General features: G+C 64.4%; 1 protein-coding gene across 1 annotated transcript; it reads left to right on the top strand.

Annotated features, from left to right (window-relative positions):
• The first annotated feature begins 467 nt into the window (after nt 1–467).
• On the top strand, nt 468–20,600 carry UBA1 (ubiquitin like modifier activating enzyme 1). The gene is made up of 26 exons (XM_087770981.1): nt 468–564; nt 2,228–2,338; nt 3,602–3,660; nt 4,547–4,715; nt 5,410–5,544; nt 7,171–7,277; nt 7,763–7,853; nt 7,941–8,073; nt 8,273–8,370; nt 9,423–9,569; nt 10,370–10,525; nt 10,630–10,740; nt 10,985–11,065; nt 11,471–11,626; nt 12,379–12,544; nt 13,678–13,874; nt 14,528–14,592; nt 14,909–15,104; nt 15,670–15,744; nt 16,417–16,606; nt 17,105–17,193; nt 17,433–17,525; nt 18,649–18,840; nt 19,489–19,590; nt 19,857–19,957; nt 20,256–20,600. The coding sequence occupies exons 2-26, from the start codon at nt 2,228–2,230 to the stop codon at nt 20,389–20,391; spliced, it is 3,156 nt and encodes a 1,051-aa protein (XP_087627107.1). The 5' UTR covers nt 468–564; the 3' UTR covers nt 20,392–20,600.
• Nucleotides 20,601–20,848: the final 248 nt, after the last annotated feature.

The raw sequence follows: 20,848 nt of genomic DNA, 5'->3' as shown, positions 1-20,848 counted from the left end.
CCTATAGGCCCCTATATCCCCACATAGGCTTCTATATCCCCTCATAGGCCCCTATATCCCCTCAAAGGCCCCCATAGGCCCCTATAGGCCCCCATAGGCCCCTGTAACCCCTCAAAGGCCTCTATAGGTCCCTATAGGCTCCCATAGGCCCCCGTGTCCCCTCCCGGCCGCCGTCGGGGCCGCGCGCGCGGCGCTGCTGTGTCACGAGGCCCCGCCCTCCCCGCGCATACGGAATGAGGTGGGCGTGGCCTTCCCCTCCATCCGGGTCCCGGCGGCCGGAAGGGGGCGTGGCCAGACGGGGCGTGCCTTCCCCCCTCCCCCAATCAGCGCCGGGCTTGCGGCGAGGGGAGGGAGGGGGTGAGGAGGAGGCGGGATTGGCGGGAGGAGCCAGCCAATGGGAGGGCGGCGGCGGGAGCCGCCGTCCAATGGGAAGGGCCGGTGGGCGGGGCGGGGAGGGGGGAGGGAGGGGGCGGTGGGGGGGAAGCCGCCGCCGCCGCCATCTTGTCGCGGAGGAGCCGAGCGGAGCGGGCGGGACCCGGCGGCGGGGCCTGGACAGCATCATTGGTGCGAGGGGAGGGGGGCCGGGGGGCCCCCGGGGGGCGCGGGGAGGGGCTGGGGGCGGGGACCCCCGGTGGGTGGGGACCCCCCCCCGGTGGGTAGGGACCCCGGCCCGGTTAGTGCGAACCCCCCCCTCTTTGGGCTTGTGGGGAGGCTGAGGGGTTGGGAGGGGGGACCCCGGTAATGGGACCCCCCCCGGGGCCTGTGGGGAGGCCGAGGGGGTACCCCGGTAATGGGACCCGCCCCCCCCATGGGACCCCCGGTAATGGGAACCCGACCCCATTAATGGGAACCCGGCCCCGGACACTGGGGACCCCACCCCCCCCAGGACCCCCAGGACCCCCGTTAATGGGAACCGCCCCCCCTATGGGACCCCCGGTAATGGGAACCCCCTCCCCCGGGACCCCCGGTAATGGGAACCCGACCCTGGTTAATGGGAACCGCCCCCCCCATGGGACCCCCGGTAATGGGAACCCGGCCCCGGTTAATGGGGACCCCAACCCCCCCAGGACCCCCAGGACCCCCGTTAATGGGAACCGCCCCCCCCATGGGACCGCCGTTACTGGGAACCCCCTCCCCCGGGACCCCCGGTAATGGGACCCTCCCCGCCCCCCGCCAATGGGAACTTTTCAATGGGAGCCTCGTTAATAGGAACCTCCCCCAGTAATGGGAACCCCCGGGAAGGCCCCGCCCCCTGTTAAGGGGTTGTGGGGGGGGGCGGTGTCACCCGGTGTCCCTTAGTGTCACCCTCTGCATCCCCCAGTGTCACGCTCTGTCACCCAGTATCACCCTCTCCATCCCCTGGTGTCACCTGGTGTCACCCAGTGTCCCTTAGTGTCACCCTCTCCATCCCCCGGTGTCACCCAGTGTCACCCTCTGTCACCTGGTGTCCCTTAGTGTCACCCTCTCCGTCCCCCTGTGTCACCCTCTGTCACCTGGTGTCACCCAGTGTCCCTTAGCGTCACCCTCTCCATCCCCCAGTGTCACCGTCTGTCACCCCGTGTCACCCTCTCCATCCCCTGGTGTCACATTCTGTCACCTGGCGTCCCCCCCAGTGTTCCCAAGCGTCACCCTCCATCTCTTGGTGTCACTTAGTGTCACCTGGTGTCTCTTATTGTCACCTTTGCTATTCCTTAGTGTCACCTGGTGTCACCCTCTGTCACCCAGTGTCTCCCCTAGCGTCCCTGAGTGTCACCTGCTGTCACCCTCTGTCACCTGGTGTCCCCCCCAATGTCCCCTGGTGTCCCCCTCCATCCCACAGTGTCACCCAGTGTCCCCTGGTGTCACCATCCACCCCCCGGTGTCAGCCTCTGTCCCCTAGTGTCACCCTCTCTGTCCCCCAATGTCCCTCTCCATCCCTGGTGCCACCGGTGCGACTGTGTGTCCCTCAGTGCGACCTCCAGTGTCACCCACCACCCTCAGTGTCACCCATTGCCACCCCATGTCCCCCCAAATGTCACCCGCTGCCCTCAGTGTCACCTGGTGTCACCCCATGTGTCACCCGGAGCCGCTGTGTCCCCCTCAGTGCCGCCCTGTGTGTCACCCACCGCCCTCAGTGTCACCCACTGCCACCCCCGTCCCCCCAAATGTCACCCCACTGTGTCCCCAGTGCTGTCACCCTCTCTGTCACCTGTTGTCCCTGGCTGACCTCTGACCTCTGACCCCGCAGATGTCCAGCTCCCCGCTGTCGAAGAAGCGCCGCGTCTCCGGGTCCGAGCCGCCGACGGGCTCCAGCCGCGCCCCTGCCCCCGCCGTCCCCCCCAGCGTCCCCCCCGCCAACGTGAGTGTCACCCCCTGTCACCCAGGTGTCCCCGTCACCCCTGGGTGTCCCTGTCACCCCTGGGTGGGGGTCCCGTCACCTTCTCTGGTCCCCCCTGTGGTGCTCAGAGCTTCCCCCGCCGATTGGAGTGTCACCTGGTGTCACCTGGCTGTCACCCGCCTGCCACTCGGCTGTCTCTGTCACCCCTCAGGGGGGTCCTGTCACCTTCTCTGGTCTCATTGTCACCCTTGTGGTGCTCAGAGCCAGCCCTGCTAACGTGGCTGTCACCCGGTGTCACCTGGCTGTCACCTGGGTGTCCTTACATGTCATGGGTGTGATATATATTCCCCTCAATCCTTGTTGTCATCCCTGCTCAGAGCCACCCCTGTCAACGGGAGTGTCACCCGGTGTCACCTGGCTGTCACCCGAGCATCCCCGTCACCCCCGGGTTTCCCCTGTCACCCTCGGGGGGGGCCCTGTCACTTTCTCTGGTTTCATTGTCATCTCTGCGGTGCTCTGAGCCACCCGCGCTAATGTGACTGTCACCTTGCTGTCACCCAGTGTCACCCAGCTGTCACCTCCTGGGTGTCCCTACCACTCCTAGTGTCACCTGGCCAACCCTGTTGTCACCTGGATGTCACCCATTTGTCACCTCCCAGATCTCCCTGCCCGACCCCAGGGTGACACAACTCCCCTCTCCATCCCTGAGCGTCACCCGGTGTCACCTATTGTCACTGGATGTCACCCATCCATCACCCCTTAGGTGTCCCTGTCCCAGGGTGACACGGCACCCAGTGTCACCCATCCGTCACCTGTCAGCCCTCCCCGCTGCCACCCAGTGTGTTTCCCCCCCAACCTGGTGTCACCTGATGTCACCCGACTGTCACCTATCCATCACAGCCCTCACAGCTGCCCCACAGCCCCCAGTGTCCACCCCAACCCCCCAGTGTCACCTGGCTGTCACCCGTCCATCACCTCTCAGCCCTCCTCACTGCCACCCAGTGTGTTTCCCCCACAACCTGGTATCACCCGATGTCACCCGACTGTCACCTATCCATCACAGCCCTCACGGCTGCCCCTCAGCCCCCAGTGTCACCTGACTGTCACCCGGTGTCACCCATCCATCTCCTCTCAGCCCTCCCAGCTGCCACCCAGTGTGTTTCCCCCCCAACCCAGTGTCACCCAATGTCACCTGACTGTCCCCCGTCCCTCACACCTCCCCGGTGTCCCCCCGCCGGGTGTCCCCCGTCCCCGCTGACGCCGTTGTCACCTTGTCACCCGCAGGGCATGGCGAAGAACGGGGGCGAGGCCGAGATCGATGAGGGGCTCTACTCCCGCCAGCTGTGAGTCCCCCGACCCCATGGTCTTGGGGTGTTCCTATGGACTTGGGGGGCTCCATAGGTGCTTGGGGGGGGTTCTATAGGTGCTTGGGTGGATCCCTATGGATTTGGGGGGCTCCCCAGCCACCTGGGTCCCTCCCAGGGTGTTTTGGGGGGTCCCTAGGGACTTGGGGGGCTCCCCGGCTGCCTGGGTCCCCCCTGGGAGTATTGGGGGGTCCCCATGGGGGTGTGGGGGGGTCCCCATGGGGGCCCCTATGGATTGGGGGGGTCCCTATGGATTGGGGGGTCCTTATGGACTTGGGGGGGCATTCCCCATGGGTTTGGGGGGGTCCTATGGATTTGGGAGGCTCCCTGGCTGCCTGGGTCCCCCCTGGGGGTATTGAGGGGTCCCCATGGGGGTCCCTATGGATTGGGGGGGTCCTTATGGATTGGGGGGCCATTCCCCATGGATTTGGGAGGGGTCCCTATGGATTTGGGGGGCTCCCCGGCTGCCTGGGTCCCCCCTGGGGGGATTGGGGGTCCCCATGGAGACTTGGGGGGCTCCCTATGGGGGTCCCTATGGATTGGGGGGGGTCCTTATGGACTTGGGAGGGGGCATTCCCCATGGATTTGGGGGGGTGCCTATGGATTTGGGGGGGCATTCCCCATGGATTTGGGGGGTGCCTATGGATTTGGGGGGCTCCCCAGATGCCTGGGTCCCCCCTGGGGGGATTGGGGGGTCCCCATGGGGTTCTGGGGGGGTCTCCATGGGGGTCCCTATGGATTGGGGGGATCCCTGGCCACCTGGATCCCTCCCAGGTCCCTTCAACCATTTCCACGGCCCTGGGGGGACCCCGGGTGGATTTGGGGGACCCCCCTGACCCCCCCTTTTTCCTCCCCCCCCCCCCAGGTACGTGCTGGGCCATGAGGCGATGAAGCGGATGCAGACGTCCAACGTCCTGGTGTCGGGGCTACGGGGGCTGGGGGTGGAGGTGGCCAAAAACCTGGTGTTGGGGGGGGTCAAATCCGTCACCCTCCACGACCCCCAGCCCGCCACCTGGCCCGACCTCGCCTCCCAGGTGAGCTAATTACCCCCCCCCCGGGGTAATTAATACCCTCACCCTGGGGGGGGTAACCCCTGGGGGGGGGCTGAGATTTGGGGGGGGTTTGCATGTTTGGGGTGAGCTAAATGCCCCCCCCCGGGGTAATTAATCCACCTTGGGGTTGTTATCAGGGCTCATTAGGGGAGTTAAGTGCCGCCCATGGGGTAATTAATTAATTGGGGAGGGTGATTAATTAATCTGGGGGGTAATTAGCCCCTATGGGGGTTGGTATGTGGGGTGAGTGGGGAGATAAATGCCCCCCTAGGGGCAATTAATTTGCTGGGGGGGGGTGTAAATATCCCCCTGTGTTTGCTTTGTGGGGCGGTTGGGGCCCCCCATGGCCCTTAAATACCCCCCCGGGGGCCTAAATACCCCCCCGAAACCTTAAATACCCCCTTGGGGGGCCTAATTACCCCCCAGGGTGCCTAAATACCCTCCTGGGGACCTATAGAACCCCCCAAGCCCTTAAATACCCCCTGGGGGGCCTAAATACCCCCCAAGCCCTTAAATACCCCCCAGAGGGCCTAAATACCCCTCCAGGCCTTAAATACCCCCCCCCAAATACCCTTCTGGGGTTCCTTAAATGCCCTATAGGTTGGCTGGGGGGGTTGGGGGTTCCAGGGCGTTGTGGGGACCCCCTGACGCCCCCTTTTTTGTGCCCCCCCCCCAGTTCTACCTGCGGGAGGAGGACGTGGGGCAGAACCGGGCGGAGGCGACGCTACCCCGGTTAGCCGAGCTCAACGCCTACGTCGCCGTCACCAGCACCCGCCAACCCCTCAGCCAGGAGCTGCTCGCACCCTTCCAGGTACACCCGTGGCCGCCTGTACCCCCCCCCGCGGCCGCCTGTACCTCCCGCATCTGCCTGTACTCCCTATATTTGTCTGTACCCCCATCTGTGCCCCCCTTTTCTTCCCCCAAATCAACCCTGAGGCCAGTTATTTGGGTGGCCGACTGTCCTTCACGTGGCCGACTGTAGCCCTGTGGGGACGGCTCTACCCCCAACATCTACCTGTACCCCTTCTCGGGGACAGCTGTGTCCCCTGGGACAGCGTGGCCTCACCACGACCCTTTGTCCGTGTGTCCGGCTGTAGCTCACGTGGCCGACTGTAACCTCTGGGGCCAGTTGTACCCCCAACAACCACCTGTACCTCCCCTGGGGGCAGTTGTGACCACTAGAACAGCGGTGGCCTTGCCACAACCATCCCTGGTGTCATGTGTCCGGCTGTACTCGGGGGCCAACTGTAACCTCTGTGGCCGGTTGTACCCCCAACAGCCACCTGTACTCACCCTGGGGATGGTTGTGTCCCCTGGGACAGCGGTGGCCTCCCCGCAGCCATTTGTCTGTGTGTCTGGCTGTACCCTCGTGGACCGACTGTAACTCCTGTGGCCAGTTGTAACCCCAACAGCCACCTGTACCCCCCCCGGGGACAGTTGTGACCACGAGGACAGCGGTGACATCCTCACAACCATCCCTGGTGTCATTTGGTCACATACCCGGCTGTACTCAGGGCCGACTGTAACTTCCATGGCCGGTTGTACCCCAAACAGCCACGTGTGCCCCCGCCCAGGGACGGCTGTGTCCCCTGTGACAGCAGTGGCCTCCCCACAACCATCCCTGGGGCTGTTTGTGTCTGTGTCCCACTGTCCCTGCGTCTGGTTGTGCATCCGACTGTAACTCCCTGTGGCTGCCTGTACCTACCCAGGACCCCCTGAACCCCCCCATTTTTGGATCTGATGGTCTCTGTGTGCCCTTGTGCATCTGTTTGTCTGTCCTTGGGTCTGGTTGTGCGTCCGACTGTACGCCTCCATGGGTGCTTGTGTCTCCGTGGCTGCCTGTACCCACCCAGGACCATCTGTACCCAGCTGGGACCCCTTGTACCCCCCAGTTCCTGGGTCAGATGGTCTCTGTGTACTGTTACATGTCCATCTGCCTGTCCGTGGGTTTGGTTGTGCATCCGCCTGTACCTCTCGGTGGCTGCTGGTGTCTCTGTGGCTACCTGTTGCCACTCGGGCCGCCTGTTGCCACTCAGGACTGCCTGTATCAGCCAATTTCTGGGTCTGACAGCCTCCATGTGCCTTTATCTGTCCATCTGGTTGCGTGTCCGACTGTACTTTTATGCGGCTCTTTGTGTCTCCGTGGCCGCCTGTACCCCCCCCAGGACCCCCTGTACCCCCTGTTTTCTGGGTCTGAGGGTCTCCGTGTGTCTGTCTGTCCATCTATCTGTGCGGTTGTGCGTCCGCCTGTACCTCTCCATCGCTCCTTGTCTCTCCGTGGCCGCCTGTACCCCTCGAATCCTCCTCATAACCCTCCCTGAGGGGGGAGGGGGGTGTTACCCACCCCTCGTGGCCTCCCGTCCGTCTGTCCCCTTGTCTGGCCGCCTGTCCCCCACCCCGGCGGACTGACAGACGGATGGACGGGGTCTCTCCGTAGGTGGTGGTGTTGACCAACTCGTCGTTGGAGGAGCAACTCTGGGTCGGAGACTTCTGCCACGTCCATGGGATCAAGTTGGTGGTGGCCGACACCCGCGGGCTTTTCGGGTGAGCCGGGTGCCTGGGCGCCTTCTATAGGGTGCCTGGGTCCCTTCTATAGGGTCTCCCAGACACCTGGGTGCTTTCTGTAGGGTCTCCCGGACACCTAGGTGCCTTGTATAGGGTCTCCTGGATGCCTTCTATAGGATGCGCTGGGCACTTGGGTCCTTTCTATAGGGTGCCTGGATGCCTGGGTCCCTTTTATAGGGTCACCCGGATTCCTGGGTCCCTTTTATAGGATGCCTGGGTGCCTTCTATAGGGTCTTTTAGGTGCCTGGGTGCCTTCTATAGAGTCTCCTGGATGTCTGGATCCCTTGCATAGGATGTGCTGGGCACTTGGGTCCTTTCTATAGGGTGCCTGGACGCCTGGGTCCCTCCTGTAGGGTCACCCGGACTCCTGGGTCCCTTCTATAGGGTCTCCTGGATGCCTGGGTCCCTTCTGTAGGGGCTCCCAGGTCCCCGGCTAACACCCCCCCCCCCGCCCCCCATTTTAGGCAGCTTTTCTGCGATTTCGGGGACGACATGGTGGTGACGGACACCAACGGGGAACAACCGCTCAGCGCCATGGTTTCCATGGTGACCAAGGTACCGGCTGCTCGGGTGGGGGAAGGGGTGTCACCCGGCCGCCTGTGTCCCCTCACCCACCCATGGGTGTCCCCCCCACCCACCCAGGGGTGCCCGGGGGAGGTGACGTGCCTGGACGAGGCTCGGCACGGCTTCGAGACCGGCGATTTCGTCACCTTCACCGAGGTGGAGGGGATGGAGGAGCTGAACAGCTGCGGCCCCGTCGAGATCCGCGTCCTCGGTGAGCCCGGAGCCCCGCCTCCCTTCTATAGGGGCTTCCGGATGCCTGGCTCCCTTCTATAGGGTGTCCTGGATGCCTGGATCCCTTCTATAGGGTGTCCTGGACACCCAGGTCCCTTCTATAGGGTGCCCCGGGTGCCTGGGTCCCTTCCATAGGGTGCCTGGGTGCCCGGGACCCTCGGTGACAGCCCCTCCCCCAGGGCCCTACACCTTCAGCATCGGGGACACCAGCGGCTTCGGGGACTACGTGAGGGGGGGGATCGTCACCCAGGTCAAGATGCCCAAGCACATCCGCTTCGTGAGTGGCACTGGGAGCACTGGGAGGGGACTGGGAGGGACTGGGGGCAGATTAGGAGGTGCTGGGAGGGGACTGGGGGGCACTGGGAGGGACTGGGGGTGGGTTAGGAGGCGCTGAGAGGGGACTGGGGGGCACTGGGAGGGACTGGGGGCAGACTGGGGGGCACTGGGAGGGACTGGGGGTGGGTTAGGAGGTGCTGGGAGGGGACTGGGGGGCACTGGGAGGGACTGGGGGCAGACTGGGGGGCACTGGGAGGGACTGGGGGTGGGTTAGGAGGTGCTGAGAGGGGACTGGGGGGTACTGGGAGGGACTGGGGGCAGACTGGGGGGCACTGGGAGGGACTGGGGGTGGGTTAGGAGGTGCTGAGAGGGGACTGGGGGGTACTGGGAGGGACTGGGGGCAGACTGGGGGGCACTGGGAGGGACGGGGCAGATTAGGAGGCGCTGGGAGGGGATGGGGGGGACTAAAGGAGTACTGGGAGGGGACTGGGGAGCACTGGGACGTGCTGGGAGGGCATTAGGGGGGATTGAGAGAGATTGGGAGGGGGATTATAGGGAACTGGGAGTGACTGGGGGCAGACTGGGGGGCTGCTGGGAGGGACTGGGGGTGACTTGGGCAGACTGGGGGACACTGGGGAGGACTGGGAGGGGTTTGGGAGGGAAATGGGGTGGACTGGGGGGCACTGGGGTGGATTGGGGGGTACGTGGGGGTGGTGGGAGGTTATCGGGGGGCATTGGGAGGGGATTGGGGGGCACTGGGAGATACTGGGGGGAACTGAGAGATAGTGGGGGGAACTGGGGCATTGGGAGTGGACTGGGGGGCACTGGGAGGGACTGGGGAGCACTGGGAGGTACAGGGGCATAGCGGGAGGTCATCGAGGGGTGCTGGGAGGGAATTGGGGGGTGCTGGGAGGAAACTGGGGGGCACTGGGAGATACTGGGGGGGACTGGGAGGGGTTTGGGAGTGACTGGGGGGGTCACTGGGATATACTGGGAGGGACGGGGAGGCACTGGGTGCTCACCCATCCCCCCCCGTGTCCCCCCCGTCCCCAGAAGCGGCTGCGGGAGGCACTGGTGGAGCCGGAGCTGATGATCACCGACTTCGGGAAGGCCGAGAGACCTCCCATGATGCACTGGGGCTGGCAGGCCCTGCACCGCTTCATCCGCCAACATGGCCGCCCGCCTCGGCCCCGCCACCAGGTGGGGACAGCGGGGACCTTGGGGACATCGCGGGGGCTTGGGGATGTGGAGGACGCCAGGTCCTGCGCCAACATGGCTGCCACCGTGACCTCACCACCACTTGGGGACGTTGGGGACATGGAGGCCACCGTGTCCTGTGCCAACATGGCCGCCACTGTGACCTCACCACCACTTGGGGACGTTGGGGACATCAAGGGTGTTGGGGACGCTGGGGACATGGGGGACGCTGGGGACATGGAGGCCACCAGGTCCTGTGCCAACATGGCCACCACTGTGACCTCACCACCATTTGGGGACGTTGGAGACATGGGGGACGTTGGAGACATGGAGGCCACCAGGTCCTGCGCCAACATGGTCACCCGCCATGGCCCCACCACCAGTTGGGGACATCGGGGACATCAAGGGTGTTGGGGACATTGGGGACATGGGGGACATTGGGGACATGGAGGCCACCAGGTCCTGTGCCAACATGGCCGCCCACCATGGCTCCACCACCAGCTGGGGACATCAAGGGTGTTGGGGACATTGGGGACATGGAGGCCACCGTGTCCTGCATCAACATGGCTGCCCACCATGGCCCCACCACCAGTCGGTGACGCTGGGGACATTGAGGGCGTCGGGGACACGGAGGCCACTATGGCCCCACCACTGCTTGGGGACATCGAGGCCATCGGGGACATCACGGGGGACATGGAGGCCACCAAGTCCTTCGCCACCCCAACTTGTGCCCCCCCTTCCCTTTGTGCCCTGGGGGGGGGGGCTCCTCTCCGATGTCCCCAACCCCATGTGTCCCCACCCAGGGTGACGCGGCCGAGGTGGTGGCCTTGACCCGGGAGGTGGCCCCGGGGGCGGAGCTGGACGAGGACCTCCTACGGGAATTGGCCTTCCAGGCCACCGGTGACCTGGCACCCGTCAACGCCTTCATCGGGGGGTTGGCAGCCCAGGAGGTCATGAAGGTACCGGCCACCCGGGTCCCCTCCGTGGCCACCCGGGTCCCTTCGGTGGCCACCCGGGTCCCCTCGGTGGCCACCCGGGTCCCCTAACAAGCGTTGTCACCTAGGCGGTGTCGGGGAAGTTCACGCCCATCACCCAATGGCTCTACTTCGACGCCTTGGAGTGTCTCCCCGAGGAGAACAAGGAGACGGTTCTTACCGAGGAGCAGTGTCGCCCGGTGAGCACCCATGGGTGGGGTGGGCGTCGGGTGGGGGGCACCCATGGGTGGGCACCTCCTTGGGGTGGGCGTTGGCCGTGGGACGTTGGATGGAGGACACCCGTGGGTTGGGCGACTTCTTGACATCAGCCATGGGTTGGCCGCCTTCTTGGGGGCACCCATGGGTGGCTGGCACCCATGGGTGCCTTTGGGGTCCCCTGGTGGCGGGGTGACACGGCCGGGTGACATCGCGCCTTGTCCCCAGCGCAACAGCCGCTACGACGGGCAGATCGCCGTCTTCGGGGCGGAGCTGCAGGCCAAGCTGGGCGCCCAGAAGTACTTCGTGGTCAGTGTCCCCAAGTGTCCCCAGGGGTCCCCACGTGTCCTCACCCATCTACCAGGCGTCCTCCTGTCCCACCCCCGTGTCCCCAAGCCTCCGTGGCCACCTCGGGCTAAGTCCCCTGGTGTCCCCTCCCTGTCCCCAAGTGTCCCCACGTGTCCCTCAGGTGTCCCCAAGTGTCCTCACGGCTCTCCCGAGTGTCCCTGCGTGTCCCCACGGGTCCTCAGAGTGTCCCCAAGTGTCCCCAGTGTCCCCATCTCCCTCCAGGTGTCCCCTTGAGTGTCCCCACCCATTCCCAAGTGTCCCCAAGTGTCCCCTCATTCCCCCATCCCTGTGTCCCCAACCCTCCCACGCCACCTCGGCCTGCGTCCCCGAGTGTCCCCACGTGTCCCCACGTGTCCCCGAGCGCAGGTGGGGGCGGGGGCCATCGGCTGCGAGCTGCTGAAGAACTTCGCCATGGTGGGACTCGGCTGCGGCCCCGAGGGTTGCGTTACCGTCACCGACATGGACACCATCGAGAAGTCCAACCTCAACCGCCAGTTCCTCTTCCGGCCCTGGGATGTGACGGTGAGGGGGAGGAGCCTAGAGGGAGGGAGTGGGCGGAGCCTTGAGGGGCAGGGATTGTAGGGGCGGGGTCTACAGGAGCCACCATCGTGATGGGTCAAGGTTGAGTTGACCTCCGTCAACTGTCAGGCCTTGATGAGTGAGTGGGTGGGCCTTAAGGGGGAGGAGCCTGTGGATTGGGAATGAGTGGGTGGGGCCTCAGGGGGTGGGGCTTCAAGGGGTGGAGCTTATGGGGCGGAAAGCACCATGGAGTTGGTCAACATTGAGTTGGCCAACGCCGGTGGTCGAGTTGTCTTGAGGTGGAGTGGTGAGTGGGAGGGGCCTAAGTGGGTGGGCCTTAAGGGGGAGGAGCCTGTGGGGTGGCAGGTGAGGGGGCGGGGCTCTTGGGGGGGCAGGGTCTCATGGGGTGGAGTTTACAGGGTGGGAAGTGGCATCAAGATGCTGCCGTTGGTTGGCCAAAGTCAACAGTCAACTTGACCGTTGATTTGTTGGATGAGGTGCAAAGGGGCGGGGCTTAAGGGCGTGGGTCCAGCAGGGGTGGGGCTTAAGGGGAGGAGCCTATGAGGTAGAGGACCAGGGGGCGGAGTCTATGGAGGGGAACCAGCCGCCATTGCGTAGGCCAATGTCAACGGTCAACGCGCTTTGACGTTTCGTCGGATTGGCAGCGGTGCGAAGGGGTGGGGCTTAAGGGGCGTGTGCAGCGAGGGTGGGGCTGCACGGGGGCGGGGCTTAAAGGCTCCACCCATCCCTTCCAGAAACTCAAGTCCGAGCGGGCGGCGGCGGCGGTGCGGGAGATGAACCCGGCGCTGCGGGTGAGCAGCCGCCCCGACCGCGTCGGCCCCGACACCGAGCGCGTCTACGACGACGACTTCTTCGAGGCCCTGGACGGCGTCGCCAACGCCCTGGACAACGTCGACGCCCGTGAGCACCCCTGGGGTCCTTGGGGTGCTGGGGGGGGTCCTTGGGGTGCTATAGGGGGTCATTTGGGTGCTCCGGGGGGTTTGGGGGGGCTAGAGAGGGTCTTCAGGGTGGTGTGGGTTGATTTTGGGGTGCTACAGGGCATCTTTTGGGTGCTATAGAGGTGCTATAGGGGGTTTTTTGGGTGCTGTGGGGGGTTTTGGGGTCCTGTAGGGAGTCTTCAGGGTGCTGGGGGGTCCTTGGGGTGCTATAGGTCACCCTTTGGGTGCTTTTGGGGTGCTATAGGGTTTTTTTTGGGTGCTCTGGGGGTTTGGGGAAGTTTTAGGAACATTATAGGTACCTCCAGGGGTGCTATAGGGATCCCAGGAAAGCTATAGGTATCCCTAGGGGCGCTATAGGGTCACTTAGGAATGGTATAGGCACCCCAGGGCTGCTATAGGGATGCTTTGGGGACTCCCAGGGGTGCTATAGAGATGCTATGGATACCCTAGGGGTGCTATAGGGACCCCTTAGGGATGCTCTAGAGATGCTCTAAGTACCCCCAGAAATGCTATAGGTACTTGCAGGGATGGTATAGGCACTCTCAGGTGTTCTATATGGCCTTGAGTAATACTATAAGGACCCCCGGAGTGCTATAAGGGTCTCTGGGGGTGCTATAAGGAGCTCAGGCAGGGTATAGGTACCTTTGGGGGTGCTAAGAGATGCTGTAGGTACCCTTAGAAACATATAGGTACCCCCAGAAACGCTATAGGTACTTGCAGGGATGCTATAGGGACCTTGAGATGTGATATAGGGACTTCAGGTGTGCTATAGGGCCCTTCAGGTGTGCTATAGGGACTTTGAGGTGTGCTATAGGGCCCTTCAGGTGTGCTATAGGGCCCTTCAGGTGTGCTATAGGGCCCTTGAGGTGTGCTATAGGGCCCTTCAGGTGTGCTATAGGGACCTTGAGGTGTGCTATAGGGCCCTTCAGGTGTGCTATAGGGACCTTGAGGTGTGCTATAGGGCCCTTCAGGCTTGCTATAGGGACCCCAGAGTGACACAGGGCCCCCCCCCGGACCGCTATAGGGACCTCAGGGTGCCCCCCCCCCCCCCAAGGAGCCTGGGTACACACCTACCAGAACCCAATTCTCCTATAGGGCTCTATATGGACCGGCGCTGCGTTTACTACCGGAAGCCGCTGCTGGAGTCGGGGACGCTGGGGACGAAGGGGAACGTGCAGGTGGTGATCCCCTTCCTCAGCGAGTCCTACAGCTCCAGCCAGGACCCGCCCGAGAAGGCCATCCCCATCTGCACCCTCAAGAACTTCCCCAACGCCATCGAGCACACCCTCCAGGTAAACCCTATAGGCGCCTCGCTTCTATAGGGGGCTCCGAACGCCTGGGGGTTTAATACGGGGTGGTTTAGATGCCTGGGCCCTTCTATAGGGAGTCCTAGATGCTTGGGGCCCTTCTATAGGGGGCTCTGGGTGCCTGGGTCCTTTCTATAGGGGGTCCTGGATGCCTGGGTCCCTTCTATAGGGGGTCCTGGATGCCTGGGTCCCTTCTATAGGGGGCCCCGGGCACCTGGGGCCCTTCTATAGGGGTCCCTGGGTGGCTGGGTCCTTTCTATAGGGGGCCCTGGGTGCCTGGGTCCTTTCTATAGGGGGTCCTGGGCACCTGGGTCCCTTCTATAGGGTGCCCAGATGCCTGGGTCCGTTCTATAGGAGGTTCTGAGCACCTGTTTTTTTTCTGTGGGGTGTTTTAGATGCCTGGGGCCCTTCTATAGGGGGCCCTGGGTGCCTGGGTCTGTTCTATAGGGGGCCCCGGGCGCCTGGGTCCCTTCTGTAGGGGGTCCTGGGCACCTGGCTCCCTTCTCTAGGGCGCTCCGAATGCCTGGGGGTTTAATACGGGGTGGTTTAGATGCCTGGGTCCCTTCTATAGGGGGCCTGGGCGCCCGGGTGCCTTCTATAGGGGCCTGGGCGCCCCGCTGACAGCCCCGCCTCCGCAGTGGGCGCGTGACGAGTTCGAGGGCCTCTTCAAGCAGCCGGCGGAGAACGTCAACCAGTACCTGACGTGGGTGTCGGGGGCGGGGCGGGGGGCGGCCCCTATGGCGCGGCACCTATAGACCCCCCTGCACAGCACCCACCCTGCGTGGCACCCCTATAGCCCCCTGCACAGCACCCGTACAGCGTCGTGCCCCTGCTAAATTGCACCCGCACACCCGCCCTCCCCTGCACCCGCCCCGCTTTGCACCCTGCGCCCCTGCTCTACCGCACCCGTGTTGGTCGCCCCCCTGCGCCCACCCCGCCGTGCGCCCACCCCGCCTTGCCCCCCTGCCCCCCCCATGGCACCGTGTCCCACTGCCCCCGTAACCCCCCCTCCCCCGCAGGGACCCCAAGTTCCTGGAGCGCACCCTGCGCCTGGCGGGCACCCAGCCGCTGGAGGTGCTGGAGGCGGTGCAGCGCAGCCTGGTGGGCGAGCGCCCGCGGGCCTGGCCCGACTGCGTCGCCTGGGCCTGCCGCCATTGGCACCGCCAGTACAGCAACAACATCCGCCAGCTGCTCCACAACTTCCCCCCGGGGCAGGTGGGTGCCCGCCGCGGTGCGGGGGGGATGGGGTGCCTCGGGGGGGATGGGGGTCCCTCGGGGGGATGGGGTCCCTCGGGGGGGATGGGGTCCCTCGGGGGGGATCGGGCCCATTGGGAGGGAGGGGGAGGGGGGATCGGGCTCCTAATTAACGGCCTCTAATGCCCCAATTAAAACCCCATTAGCCCCCAATTAACGCCCCATTAGCCCCAGTGGAGGCCTCGTTAGCCCCTAATTGCCCCTAATTAACGGTGTCATTAGCCCTGGATTAACGGCCTCGTTAGCCCCAATTAATGCTTTGTTAGCCCCTAATTAATGCCTCGTTAGCCCCAATGAAGGCCTCGTTAGCTCCTAATTAATGCCTCGTTAGCCCTAATTGATGCCTCGTTAGCCCCAATGAAGGCCTCGTTAGCCCTAATTAAGGCCTCGTTAACCCAAATGAAGACCTCATTAGCCCTAATTAATGCCCCGTTAGCCTCTAATGCCCCATTAGCCTCTAATTAAGGCCTTGTTAGCCCTAATTGATGCCTCGTTAGCCTCGTTAACGGCCGCTCTCCCCCCGCAGAAGACGAACTCGGGGACCCTCTTCTGGTCGGGGCCCAAGCGCTGCCCCCACCCCCTCGTCTTCGACCCTGACAACGTGAGTCCCACCGGCACCCTTGGGCGTCGTCCGTCACCCTTGGGTGCTGTCGGTCATCGTTGGGTGGTGGCATCACCCTTGGGTGCCATTGGTTGACCTTGGGTGCCATCAGTCATTGTTGGGTGTCATTGGTCATCGTTGGGTGGTGGCATCACCCTTGGGTGCCCCCCATCATCGTTGGGTGGTGGCATCACCTTTGGGTGACATCCATCACCTTTGGGTGACATCCATCATCGTTGGGTGGTGGGCATCACCCTCGGGTGGCGTCCGTCACCCTTGGGTGCCATCCCACAACCCTTGGGTGCCATCCCATGACCCTTGAGTGGTCTCCATGACCCTTAGGTGCCATCCATCACCCTTGGGTGCCATCAGTCATCACTGGGTGATGGCCATGACCCTTGGGTGCTATCCCGTCACTCTTGGGTGCCATCCCATGACCCTTAGGTGCCATCCCATCACCCTTGGGTGCCATCAGTCATCATTGGGTGGTGGCCATGGCCCTTGGGTGCCATCAGTCATTGTTGGGTGGTGGTCATCACCCTTGGGTGCCATCCCATGACCCTTAGGTGCCATCCCATCACCCTTGGGGGCCATCAGTCATCACTGGGTGGTGCCCATCACCCCCACCCACCCACGGGTGCCCCCCCGACACCCATGGGTGCCCCCTTGCAGCCCCTCCACCTGGACTACGTCATGGCGGCCGCCAACCTCTTTGCCCAGAGCTACGGGATCGGGGGCTCGCGGGACCGGGGGGCGGTGGCCGAGCTCCTGCGCCACGTCCGCGTCCCCCCCTTCGCCCCCAAGGCCGGCGTCCGCATCCACGTCTCCGACCAGGAGCTGCAGAGCGCCACCGCCGCCCTCGGTAGGGCTGGGGGGCACCCATGGGGGGGGGGCACCCATGGCGGGGGGGCACCCATGGCGGGGCGGGGGTTGGATACAGGGTTTGGGACACCCATGGGTGCTGGAGGCACTTAGGTGGTCTGGAGAACATGGTAGGTATGGGGTAGGGGCACCCATGGGTGCTGGGGGGTGGAAGTATGGGGTGAGAGCACCCATGGGTGCTGGGGGGCACCCATGGGTGCTGGGGGCGTTGGTTGGGTGGAGGGTTGGGGCAGCCGTGGGGGTTGGAGGTGCTTCGATGGTCGGGAGGAGCACCCGTGGGTGCTGGGAGGTGGAGGTATGGGGTGAGAGCACCCATGGGTGGTGGTGGGGGTGGTTGGATACGGGGTTTGGGGCACCCGTGGGTGCTGGAGGCACTTAGGTGGTCTGGGGTACATGGTAGGTATGGGGTAGGGGCACCCATGGGTGCTGGGGGGCGCCTCTGGGTGCCGGGGGTCCCATGGGTGCCCCCCACCCGCAGACGACGGGCGCCTGGAGGAGCTGAAGGCGTCGCTGCCCAGCCCCGAGGAGCTGCCCGGCTTCCGCATGTTCCCCATCGACTTCGAGAAGGTGGGTGCTGCCCCCCACCCCCACCCCCCCCAGCACCCATGGGTGCCCCCCCAGCCACCCATGGGTGCTGCCTCCCAACGCACCCACCCAGCCGCTCTCGGGGAGCCCCAACTGCTTTACACCCCCCCTGGAGCCAAGCGAAGTGGGTGTCCCCTCCAAAACGGACTCCCCCCCCCCTCCAAAATGGGTGCCCCCCACCCATGGGTGCTCACCCCCACCCATGGGTGCCCCCCACCCAGGACGATGACACCAATTTCCACATGGATTTCATCGTCGCCGCCTCCAACCTGCGAGCGGAGAACTACGACATCCCCCCGGCCGACCGCCACAAGGTGGGTGCTGGGGGGGGGGGCACCCATGGGTGCTATGGGGGGGTCCTATGGGTGCTAGGGGGTGTTATAGGGGCTCTTATGGGGCGTTATGGGTGCTGGGGGGCACCCATGGGTGCTATGGGGCGTTATTGGGGTTCTTATGGAGCGCTGTGGGTGCTGGGGGGGGCTACGGGTGCTATAGGGTCCGTGGAGCGCACGTAGGGTGCGCGCTCTGTAGGGCGCAGGGTCTGTATAGGGTCCGGAGGGCAGGTGCGGATCTATAGGGCCCCTATAGGGTCCTTAGGGCGCGCAGGGGCTCTGCAGGCTTTACGTTACGCACAGGGGCTGTAGGCGTTCAGGGCTTATATAGGGTCTGCGGGGAGCAGAGTGAGCCTATAGGGGACGTATAGGGTCTATACTTAGAGCACCTATAGGGTACATAGAGAGTCTGTGCAGCATATATAGGGTCTGCGGAGTACGTATAGAATGCGTAGGGTTTATAGCGTATGTATGGGGTGTATAAAGTACGTAGAAGATATATAAAGCGCTTATGGAACCTATAGAGCGCGTATAGGATTCAGAGTCTGTAATACCGATTGGCTCTGGGGACGTATAGGATTTATAGGCTGCACGTAAGCTTCATAGGCTTTATAACGTATATAAGCTCTGGAGGGATATAGGGTCTATAGAGGGTCTGTATAGGGTCTGTAGCATAAACACACAGTTTATAGAGGATATATAGGGGCTGTAGGGCCCATAGGGGGCTGTAGGGTCTAGAGGGGGAGCTGTAGGTCCCATAGGGGACTGGAGGGTCTATAGGGGGAGCTGTAGGGCCTATAGGAGACGGTAGAGCCCATAGGGGGCTACAGAGTCTATAGAGGGCTGTAGGGCCCATAGGGGTCTGTAGGGCCCATAGGGGATTTGTAGGTCCCATAGGCAGCTGTAGGGTCTAGAGGGGGGGCTGTAGGGTCTATAGGGGACCGTAGGGACATACAGGCCCATAGACAACATCAGCACCTATAGGCCCCCCAGAGAGCTGCACACCCCCCCCCCCAGGGCCTATAGCCCCCTTGGGGGGCGGGGCGGGGGGGTGGGCGGTGCCCCCCGCCCGCTCCCCTATAGGCACCTTTTCTATACGGGGCAGAGCAAGCTGATCGCGGGGAAGATCATCCCGGCCATCGCCACCACCACGGGGGCGGTGGTGGGCCTGGCCTGCCTGGAGCTCTACAAGCTGGTCCAGGGCCACCGGCGCCTGGCCTCCTACAAGAACGCCTTCCTCAACCTGGCCTTGCCCTTCGTCGGCTTCTCCGAACCCCTCGCCTGCCCTCGCAACAAGGTGGGGGGCCGCCCCATAGCGCCCGCGGGCCCTATAGAGGGGCTATAGGGGCCAGGAGGGCCTGGCGTCTATGGGGGCTGCCCTGGGTTGGGTTGGGTTGGCGTTGGGTTGGGTTGGCTTCTGGAGGTGGTTTGGGTGCTGCCCCACGGCTCCCTGACCCATAGAACCCAGCCCCATAGTGCCCACGGACCCTATAGAGGGCCTATAGGGGCCTGGCGTCTACTGGGTGCTGCCCTAGAGCGGGTGGGGTTGGGTTGCGTTGGGTTGCATTGGGTTGGCGTTGGCTTCTGGAGGTGGTTTGGGTGCTGCCCCACGGCTCCCTGACCCATAGAATCCAGCCCCATAGCGTCTGCTGACCCTATAGAGGGGCTATAGGGGCCTGGTGGGCCTGGCGTCTGGTGGCTGCCCTAGAGCGGGAGGGGTTGGGTTGGTGCTGGCTTCTAGAGGTGGCTGGGGGTCTTGGTGGGGTTTGGGTGCTGCCCCACGGCTCCCTGACCCATAGAACCCAGCCCCATAGAGCCTGCGGACCCTATAGATGTCCCACAGGGGCCCCATAGACCTGGTGACCCCCCCCCGACCCCCACTTGCCCCCTATGGGTCCTGGCACCCAACCATGGCTCCGTCCCCGTGGGCCTGACCCCCTCCCAGTACTACGAGGTGGAGTGGACGCTGTGGGACCGGTTCGAGGTGCAGGGGCTGCAGCCCGACGGGCAGGAGATGACCCTACGCCAGTTCCTCGCCTACTTCAAGGTACTGGGAGCACTGGGAGGGACTGGGGGAGACTGGGGCGGGGGGGGTGGGGCGGCCGGGGGGGTCTTGGGGGTCAACTGGGCCCCGCCTGATGGCCCTGCGTCCCCCCCGTGTCCCTTTGGAGGACCCCAAGTCGAGAGGGGACACCCCAAGGGAAGCTGGGGAGATGTGGCCACCACGGTGGCCGGTGGGCCCAGGGCCGTGGGTCGCCATGGGGCACCCTTGGGTGCCCCACACCCCACCCAACACCCCCGTGTCCCCCGCAGAAGGAGCACCGGCTGGAGATCACGATGCTGTCGCAAGGCGTCTCCATGCTCTACTCCTTCTTCATGCCGGCCGCCAAGCTGCGGGAGCGCCACGACCAACCGTAGGGCCCGGGGGCACCCGTGGGGGGGCGGGCGGGGGACAGGCCCCGGGGTTGAGGCCACCACAGGTGGTCCCCGTGATGCCACCCCGTGGCCACGTCCCCGTAGGGTGACAACATCCATGGTGGAGGCCACCACGGGTGGTCCCCGTGATGCCACCCCGTGGCCACGTCCCCGTAGGGTGACGGTAGCCATAGTTGAGGCCACCACAGGTGGTCACTGGGGGCCAGTGCCACCCTGTGGCCGCGTCCCGGTGGCGGGTGCCGCCCCCCCGGGTGACGCCGGCCCCGTGTCCCTCAGGATGACGGAGATCGTGGCCCGGGTCTCCAAGAAGAAGGTCGGCCGCCACGTCAAGGCCCTCGTCTTCGAGCTCTGCTGCAACGACGACACCGACGCCGACATCGAGGTGCCCTACGTGCGCTACACCATCCGCTAGCCCCGCCCACCGGGGGTGGGGCCACAGCCAGCCACGCCCTGGCCACACCCTGTGCCCACCTGGCCACGCCCCCCTCTGTCGAGCCCCACCCCATTCCCCCTCCTCTAGTTGTTGTTGTGTCTTGGCCCTGCCCCCGAGTTGGGGGGGTGGGGCTTGGGGGGGCGGGGCGAGGGGGGCCCCGCCCAATAAATATAGACGTTGGCAAAAGATGGCTGCTGCCCCGCACGTCGCTTTGGGGGGTGGGGCCAAGGTGGCCACTGGGTGGTGTCACATGGTGCCAAGATGGGTGATAGCAAGGGTGCCAAGATGGCCGCCAGTGACATCAGAGCAGCACCAAGATGGCAGCCGGGTGACACCAAGTGGGTGTGGCACCAAGATGGCTGCCAGGTGACATCAGAGCGGTGCCAAGATGGCCACCAGGTGACATCAAAGTGGCACCAAGATGGCGGCCGGGTGA

This window comes from Nipponia nippon, unplaced genomic scaffold (genome assembly GCF_047370975.1).
Source record: "Nipponia nippon isolate SJK-2023a ecotype South Korea unplaced genomic scaffold, ASM4737097v1 scaffold_35, whole genome shotgun sequence".
Lineage (NCBI taxonomy): Eukaryota > Metazoa > Chordata > Aves > Pelecaniformes > Threskiornithidae > Nipponia > Nipponia nippon.
Note: the sequence above shows the minus strand (reverse complement) of the source record. Positions and strands in the feature narration are given on the sequence as shown.